Source organism: Cyprinus carpio, chromosome A22 (assembly GCF_018340385.1).
Source record: "Cyprinus carpio isolate SPL01 chromosome A22, ASM1834038v1, whole genome shotgun sequence".
In the NCBI taxonomy this organism is placed as follows: Eukaryota; Metazoa; Chordata; class Actinopteri; order Cypriniformes; family Cyprinidae; genus Cyprinus; species Cyprinus carpio.
In genome coordinates, this window is record NC_056593.1 from 2,340,756 (window position 1) to 2,350,607 (window position 9,852).

The window sequence follows — 9,852 nt, forward strand, 5'->3', positions numbered from 1 at the left end:
ATTTATTGTTTAAGTTGAAGTACTAAAATATCTAAAACAAAACTTTTCTTTCATTTAGCTGCCAAGGCAACATTTCTCATTTTCATTGAGTTTAAGTACTAAAATAACTAAAATTAAACTGAAAAAAAAAAAAAATGTATGAAAACTATAGAGACTGTTGCAATAAGGTCTTAATTAAAAATAGTTAATGCATGAACTAACAAAGAGTAATACAATAAAAAAAAAAATGTATGAAAACTATAGAGACTGACAATTTTGCTGTTAACATTAGTTCCATAAAAATACAGTAGCTATGTCACTTAATAATGTATTGGAACATCACTAAAATGAGTCATTTTTCATTGTTAGTTCTCATTAACTAAAATAGTGTTAACCAGTGTATTGAAACCAATAAAACTTGAGTAAACCACAACAAAATTACTAATAATGTATTAATAAATGGTTAAAAATACAAACATGTACAAAACTTTAATAGTACAAATGATACTAAAAATAAATGCTGATGGCCTAAAATGAACATGAACTAAAATGATATTAATAGTTAATGATGAAGAGAAAGAGGTTAGCGTTACAGTATCTTGAGCACAGCTGCAGTGTTTTGGATGCTAATGGCTATCGCTAGCATCCGTGTTGCGGCTTGTTATTTATGGAGTAATTGCAGATTCATAGCTGACTCATAAATGCGGCCGCTCCCAACCACTGTAGACGGTATGCGGTCTGGTAGGCGTAATGACAGCATTACCGATCTCACAAATCTCATTAGGCTGCCAAAACAGAGTACAAGCGTATGTTTAGCATTTGTTTTCAAACAGTCAGAGGACTGGCAGCCGAATTAGATGGTCAATTTCTCATTCCTGAATAAATTGACTTTGGTTTTACAGCTTACGAGACCGAACCCTATGGTTTGGTGCATTTGGGTTTATTTGTCTATGACCGCATATTCCGGGCATTCGCTGAGAAACGGCTGGACGCCACTGGCAGAGAGCAAGTGCAGTAAGAGGAACCTGCGCTAATGCTAAACACCTCATCCAGGAATTACCAGCCGTCATTACTTTTCCCAGCACCATCTGAACAGAATCAATCACGTTTGTCAATCAGAAAGTCATATAAAAAAACGCCCGGTGCAAGGTATTCACCAGTGGATGTGTGGTTTCAAATTTGACATATCTCAACAAAAAACACTCCTGGCTTCACATTAGCTAATGATTCAAAGGATGAAACACTATACATTGTCAGAGCGATTTCACAGTATTTCCAGCTGGCGGTATCTCTCTCAACCAAAATGATCTCAAAATTCTCAACCAAATAAATCGCTGGAAATGTCAAGGAAAAGGTCAAAATTTTGACAAGCCCTTCAACCACAAAGGAAGCAAGTATGGTAGAGAGAACTTTTAAAAAAACACATCTACAGTCAAAGCTGTGCCCTAGCGGTTAGCACACATGCTAGAAGTCATTTTATATCCATTTCCTCCTTTTCTAAACTATGCCTATGAATGAAAGCACCAAAAAAGACAGTAGCCCCTCACTGCAGAACATGAGATCCAGGGGGCATGGTTGGATCCCCATCCAGGGGGTGGAGATTGAGTGGAGATGGGTAGGGTTAGGAGTGGCGTTCGGGGTAGGTTCAGGGGGTGGAGATGGGTAGGGAGTGGAGATGGGTAGGTTTCGGTGGCGTTCGGGGTTTAGGGATCAGGGGGTGGGTTTTGGTGGGTTTAGGTGTGGGTTTGGGTGTGTTTATGGGTGGCGTTCTGGTAGGTTTAGGAGTGGAGCGGTGGGTTTTAGTGGAGATGGGTAGGTTTAGGGGTGGCGTTCGGTGGGTTTAGGGATCAGGGGGTGGAGATGGGTAGGTTTAGGTATATGTAAGGTGGGAGGAGTTGGATCTGGATCCAGCCACACCCCCTGGATCTTGTGTTCTGCAGTGAGGACCATCTCAAAAAAGAAACTATGAACTAGTCATAATGTGTTTTTCATACAGCACAGGGAGATTGCTGCTAATGTGGGTGACAACTTGAAACCGTAATGACTGAACTCACCTGCAGCCGCACCACAGCTAGGGGCAAGATGACCACTGGAGCAGGTACACATATTAGGCCTCGAGCAAAAGCCATCCCCACACGAGTTCCTACAGATCGCTGGAGAGACAAAATATTCATGAGAAGGCATTTTGATCTTTTAGCACACGGACAAATGGCTAGTACTCAAGAATAATTAACTTTATGCAGCTTTAGGACTCAATGTAAAACACATGCAATGTAGTGAGATCATGTGACAACAGTAGCCCATTTAATTTGGAAAAGTTACTTGTTGCACGCTGCTGTTTTGCATGTGCGCTAGTATGCGGTTCTGGGTCTTAAGTCTAAGTCTTTATCTCTTGGGGGTTGTGTTGTGGTTAAAGGTCTTGGGGTCAAACCCCAGAAAGAGCGATTAATGAACTGAGGAGTTGCTGATTTCCCCCCAACGTACCCTCGAGTTAGTCCAACGCTAAATGGATAACAATTTAGTTTAGGGTCCAATTCTCTAGTTGCTTATTAGCATGCCTATTATTAACATATTGGTTGTTTATTAGTACTTATAAAGCACATATTCTGCATGACCATATTCCTCATCCCTAATCCTACCCCATACCTAAACTTAACAACTACCTTACTAACTATTAATAAGCAGCAAATTAGGAATTTATTGAGGCAGAAGTCATAGTTAATGGTTTGTTAATAACAAGAATTGGACCTTAAAATAAAATGTGAACAAATTTTTGGTAAGTGTACTGTGGGTAAGTGACAGCATGCAATTTTCAAAGCAAATATTGCAGATACTTACGAACTATACACTGGTTTCCTCCGGGAAGTGTTTTCCATCCTGGACAACAATAGGAGTGGAAGCGGGAACCACATACGTTGGGCCTGAAACAATGGAAACAAGTCCATTAAATTACAGAAACCAAATATTATTCATGAATGTTTCTTGGAAACACACAACAGAATGAAATATCTACAGTCTCAAAGACCTCCTGACCCTTTGCAATTAATATGGCTCAATGCATACAATCGCCCCAAAGGACTTTCCAGGGAAACGACATGATAAGAGTTTGTTTTGAGTAGGACCATAACTAAACTTCCTGAGACAGAAATATTTACTAAAGCGACTCTTATGTTCCCAAATGCACTCATCCATGAGCTGTTTTTTATCAACTTTCTCACCAAGAGTTAGTTCCAAAGAAAGGTGTCTGTTTATTCATGATATATGTGATTAATAACAAGAACAAGCCCAAAGTTCAGTATTTCTCTGCTTAAATGTGAACAAACCCAGCACCATGTTTTGGGACTCAGTGCTGTGTATATGACTTTATCCAAGACGACCAACTGGTAACTGACAGCTTGGAGGCAAATCGCCCTCAGAACGTGTCATTTTGCCATTTTCTTTCCAACAAGCCCTTAGGATCTCCATCAAACCTGGACCCTCACTGTGAAACTGTTTTATTTCTATCAGCACCAAGTTAAGCCTGTCATAAATGGACCTTTAAAAAAACCACAAGGTACATCTGTCTTTCTACGCACACACACACATAAATTCCTTTCCTCTACAAGTCAAGATGTTTACAAATGTCAGTCACCTGGGGACGACCAGCTGTAGTTTGAATCTTTTGATGGATTTCGAACCGCATTGCCAGACGACACAACTGCTAACAGCAAAAACCAGGAGAGATGTGGAGGACGAGAAAGAGTAGAGGCTGATTGAAGGCTAGATGTTGGAACACAAAAACGGAAAATGCTGGGGAAAGGGCAAGAATCAGTGGGAGGTAAAGAAAACAAGTGGAAGTGAAAAGTTTGGGGGGTTGGGCTGCTGAAAACAAAAGCAGCAGAGGAAATTAGGCCAGAAGATGATGAATTATCAGCAGTGTGGGACCAAAGAGACTTATTTCTCAAAAATGAAGTCTGAAACTCATGCAGAATAATGCCAAGAAGGTTATCCCTGGATGCAAACCAGTCTCTTCTTTCTTAAATAATATGCTTTTCAGTGTGTTCACACTTCTTTAAGCTGGAATACTGCTTTGGGTGGTCGTGAAGTATCTGTGGAGAATACTACAAAGTAGTATTTCAAACACACAATCCATGTGCAAACTACTTAATGTATTAATTGCAGTATGGTGTGTTTACCAGTACTAAAAGAAGAACATTTCTCAAAGAGAGATATAAATTGGTAACGGGTTATTTGCTACAAGGCAAATACCTGGAAAGACCATGTGACTCCTTCAGCTAGATGGACTGATTCATTTCACTTCACTAGGTCAAATCCTTTTTCATTTACAGGGTCTACCAGCCCTCAGGCCAGAGATTTGCAAGCAATTCTTTGCCAGATATCTCCAGATAAAGCGGGTCAACTTTACTTACAATGTTTGAGCCCTAAAAACCCATCGCAAACTGAATTCCAGTAAGGCAAAAGGTCAGGACAAGACTGAGATAGGGATGTTTGGACGGCCTCTGGCCAGTTCTCAGTGAGGTCATAAAAACCTAACAGGAGCTCTCACGAAGGAGAGAGGGTGTAGACAAAGATAGCACAATTCCGTCCCACCGGCTACCACTCCTAAAGAGGTTAAAGATCAATTAAGAGGCATTTGCTCCCAGCCCCCGGGATTGCTGCTTACTGCAGTCCAGAGCCAATGAGCTAATGGCACGGTTGTTTTAACATTAAAAAGATCCCATGTGTAAAGCCTCTGGATCACTTCGGCCTTTCCTTGTCCAACTGGGCCTGTTTCAAGCCCCTGACCCTAATGAACTCAAATCACACTGCTGTCTACACTATACACATACACACTTTTGATGCAATGAAGGAGGAGTTAGGGTCACTCCATATGATTTCATGCCTTTGCACAAGTCCCATGTGGAAATGTTGTCACTTTCTTGTACAAGCTGCTAAACAAGACCCTTCAGTGTTCTGGAGTGACTGATGGTTTTGGGAATAAACAACAGAAAGCAGTTAGTTGTTATGTTTTTTTCTTGTTTGTTACAATACAATGAGTGCATTTGATAAGACAATAAGAATTTCTGGGCATGCTATTATGCACACATAAGGATACACTTATCAGATCTGTGTCCTCCTTTCCACTGGTTAGATGACAAACCCAAACGAAAAGACAAAAAAACATACTGCTTTTCTGTTTTTTTTTTTTTTTTTTTTTTTTTGTGGAGTCCCTTAAAACTAAGTTGGCCCAGAGATAATTTTTCTGTTCTTAAACTTAAAAATATGTATCCACAAAGAACATTTCCACAACAAAATGTCTTGTAGCAAGCTCTTTAGGGTCCAAGAAGGATTGTTTTCCTTATGACTGGCATGTACTTTTAGTTGTTAAAAGACTTTAAATCCAATATTAAGAAATCAATCTCTCTGGCGATACAAACATCAAGCGTTCTGGAAGAACTGGAACCCATCTTTGGAGTCTAGTGGAGCTGACATTGCCTCTGAGACATGTAAAGCAAATGAAGAAAAACCTCGGCCAAGCCATCAAGACTTCTAAAAAACATCTACCCCGAGCACACTGCTGGCTAGTTTGTAGTGAGCAAAACTCGTCAGGGTTGGCATCGAGAACCACATAATCATATTCTCACCCCAAGACCATTGCTTTTACAGCAGTCTCCCAGACTTAACCTTCATTTAAGAGGCCCCCAAATGCAATGTGATCAGACTCCTCCAATCTGACGGCCAAATTATGCTTAGCAAGGAGAGCCAGTAAGCTCCAAATCCTACTGCAGCTCTCTTAAACTGTCTGACCCAGGATAACTTGGCTTGATTGGTCATTATAATCAGCATTGTTAAGGGCTGTTCTTACACTGTGTTGGTATGTTAAATAGGATTACAAATGGTGCTTGGTGGCGATTAGACCTTTCTTTAAGACTACAACATTTGTGAGAAGGGTCTTTAAGTTAAGCTCACCTTTACAAAGGGAACTGTTGGACGGGAAACAATTTGGAAACCGTGCAAGTCCCTACATCCCTTTGGGCTAGTTTGTGTTTAGCATGGACTCTCAAAAGGGTACTGTGGCACATTTCTCAATTGACTCGGTGCCACATGGTTCTGCTCCACTGACCGGATCAGACACTCCCTCTTAGTTTACTTGGAAAATTGGCCAAAGTGTTCAGTTAACTCATTTTTGAGTACAATACATGTCAACTACTACTGGTCCCACTTCTGGTACTGGGACACACATACAGAATAGTGCTATTGTTTCTGAATTTCAGTCTCAACTGGGCAACTAACCACAGTCCTAATCTAATGGACTCAAAGTGTCTGTTTGACATTGCTAGGTTTGTTTCAGACCTTAGCCGAGAAGACCCTTTCCTGATTAAATAAGGATCCAAAAATCAGAGACATATCTTTGTTGTGAAATGCCCTTTCTCACCTCCAGCTTAAAAGCAAATGTCCCTTTTTGGGGACAAAAAGTAATCAGAATACCTAATTTCCTCTTGCAGTTTGCAGGGGAGTTATAAGCAAGTACAGATGAGAGGATAAATGGAATAACTGTTTCGAACATATGAGGGTGGCACAACACAAAACAGCCATTGTTTTCCCAAAAATTAGAAAAATACACAGCTTTGGCTTTGTGGAGACGAATGCAGATGTTGGGGCACTGGAAGGCTTGGAAAAATATCTATCATGTCATATCATATCAATCACTCCTCTTACAATACATTTAAGTGTGTTTACAGTACCTCAGTTTTCAACTAGAGACCTAAAACACCATGCATTCGTCTAGAAGATATATAGACATACAATTTACGATAACCAAACAATAATATCTTTCAACAGCTTAAATTATCAGCAGGAAATGACACTCCTGTTGTCATGACCAACATACTGAGGCATTTCAGTACTTAAAATTCCTTCACAGTAGATTCACAACACTTCTGTAGCTGGCTCTATCACATACGGGACCAATGGTGCTTTCAACCCAGTTTGGCTTTAACTCAAACAGCACAACAAGTTGCAACATTACTCTACTGCATCTAAAGAAAATGATGCTAGCTTTGAATTCAAGCTTTAAAAATGAGATATACCAACCCCCAAATGAATATACTGTACTTTGGGTAATAAAAGTTGAGTTAAACCATTAGAATGTCCACTTCAAGAATGAAACTGACAGAGAACAGGAGCAGAACGTGACTGAAAAAACTCTTACCCCCTGAGGGACTCCTGGCCTCTCCGACGGACCCTCAGTTGCGCCTCCCCCTCAGGTTTTCCAGTGAAACGACTGGCCTGGATGTCTCCGTCTCCTTGCGCCTGCGCTGAATGGACCGCGGCCCAACAGATCGCAGCCCATCCGAGCACCACCTTGGCCAGCTTCCACACGCCCATTGGCCCCTGCTATGCAACTCCTGAAGTGCCGTTAAACGTGCCTCACCCGCAATAAAACTCTTCCTTTCCAATGAGCTCTTCAGACGCAAAACTTCAAGCTTGTGATCCAAGAGCACTCCAGGCTGAAGGCTAAAAAAAGAGAGGACAAAATGCATACCATTACTTTCATTTACTGCTTAGCCTATTTGGCTTTTGCAGTGAACATACGAACAAATGTGCCCCCTCATAAATTGAGCCATTAAATCGCCCACGGTCAATAATGGAGATTTTATAAAGTTTAGTATTATTCCAGGCAAACCTTGTGGCTCTTTAAGCGCCAGCCCGCATCCTTTTACAGCCCCACTTAGACTCTCTTAGTGTGCATTCGCTGTAGAAATAACACTTGGCCAAGACAGGTCTTCTGGTTTTGTCCTCAACTGGCTCATTAAAAATAAGATTTTAGGGTAAATAATGGGCCTCAAAAGATTTAAAACCATGGCGGAAATTGGTTTCAACTTCAGGGGGGTGGCAAAACAACATAGTTTTCATTTCAGCATGATATATTTGTGTTAAACCTCTGCAAAGTGGGCGTACTGCTTAATAACGACATTCTTTAACAAATGTAAACTAGATATGCCTCCACAGACTTTTATTATATGCTGATTACAACATATAACTTTATTTTACTGTGAGCCGCTTTTGATAAAAACACAAAACTTCATTTCACAAAATGAACACTGTTTAACATGAGAGGCTTAGTTGGTTTAATGAGAAGATTGTGATAATAAATTACAGTACATCATCTAAGATGACAGGTCTAGGAGGTCTGAGAAGGAAAGTTTGAAGCGTTTTCAAGTGGGTGGGTCTAATTGCGGTGTGAACAGAAAAAAAACCATCAATGGGGAACAGCAGTCTAGATACATAGATACATTTATAGATTTATATTATACTGATAAACACGTACTTTGAATGCATTTTGAGTAGTTTTGATAAAAGCATTTGCTTAATTAATTCATTAAAATTTTATTTAACATCGGAACGGCGTCTGCTTGTCTTTAGTTTAATAAGATGGTGATGATGATAATAGATAAATTCAGTTGAATCACAGTTCATCTGATTTTGACAGGTCTGGCAAATCTGAGAGGGAAAGTCTGAGGAGTTTTTAGGTGGGCGGCGCTAAACGCGGCGTGAACAAAGAAGAAAAAACACCTACGATAACAATCATCTTTCAGCGGTTTTAAATGAATTACATCGCCCGCTTGACGTCAGACACAGGGACACCGTTCAACATTTTTACTTTAATTATGACGTTAAAAATTGCAGCACGTGAGCGTATCCTTTGTGACAAAAAGAAATGAAATCAACAGTCGCTAGAAAAAAAAAGAAAAAAAGTTGAGTTTGCCGAGGCAAACGCGCTTCTCTGTACGAGAGATTTAGGTCGACTGCGTCCAGTATTCCGATGATAATCAGTGTATTTGTTGCGTTTAGTTTATTTTAAGGAACACCAATTGTATATTTGCAGTTGTGACACTTAAAGTGTATTTAACCAAGTGTTTAAAGTTTAATCTCTCTTAAAGTAACTTTTTCATGTTTCTAAACTTCACAACGTTTCTCATCTTTAAAATGTATTTCTATGCAGTCATGCACCAGAATAATAGTTTTATTTGCGTTTTAAAAGAGTTAGCCGGTAAGCAAACTGTAAGGAGAGAAACGCCGGCTTACGTCACGAAGGACTTTTTCCTTAAAAATAAAATTTTGCAAAGTAGCCAACTTCATAATCGCCCTTAAATTCGTTCTTTCTTACATGTAATATTAAAATCGCATTGCATATTTTGTGCGCTTCGTTAAAACTGATGCATATAAACCATGCGTGAATAATAAGGATATTGAAGCAGAATTACCTCAGATGTCTTGGAGTGCCTGGAGGAGTCCGTTATTGTCACGGGATATGTTCCCCTGAATGGAAAACTGCACTGAAGCCCTTGTGAGAAAGAGAAAAGTGAGTGAATTACCCTGATAGGTCGAGGGGAGGTGCTTTGGTTGAAGAACCAAAGAGGAGGGGGTTTTGAACCCACTGACTGTCCCCCTGCAATGCAACCAACTATTATTTTCCACAGATTTCTCCACCAGTAGAAACAATTATTCTTTGTAATCAGTGATTGATGATGTTTACGTTTGAAAAGACAGGTAGGCCTACACATGATAGCAATTGATATTTGTAAATGCTATAGAACTAAACTTTGTATTCAGTATATACTGAGACAAAACGTGTAACTCAAATTGTTGACAATTATATTAATAATTATGTAGCATTTTTGTTTGCATTTTTTTATGAACAAAATTAATGTTTTTTTCTTTGCAATTTATTTTGTCACAACAATTTAAGTGAAAAGTTGAACTTAAAAAGTATTACATTGTCTTATATGTTTATTTTATTTTGCGTGTTTTTGCACACAAAAAAGTTTCATGACCATTTATATTGTCAACACAATTTGAGTGAAACGTTAAACTGAACATTTTAAATTG

The 9,852-nt window shown here is 39.5% G+C and overlaps 1 protein-coding gene across 1 annotated transcript in view; it reads right to left on the reverse strand.

Moving 5' to 3' along the window:
• Positions 1-9,385, reverse strand: part of LOC109047485 (fibrillin-2-like) — a 71,474-nt gene extending 62,089 nt beyond the window's left edge. Inside the window, 4 exon segments of the mRNA XM_042711644.1 lie at positions 2,034-2,132; positions 2,818-2,900; positions 7,172-7,476; positions 9,228-9,385. Of these exon segments, the coding sequence (XP_042567578.1) occupies positions 2,034-2,132; positions 2,818-2,900; positions 7,172-7,347 (358 nt within the window). The 5' untranslated portion in view covers positions 7,348-7,476; positions 9,228-9,385.
• Between the last annotated feature and the right edge of the window lie 467 nt (positions 9,386-9,852).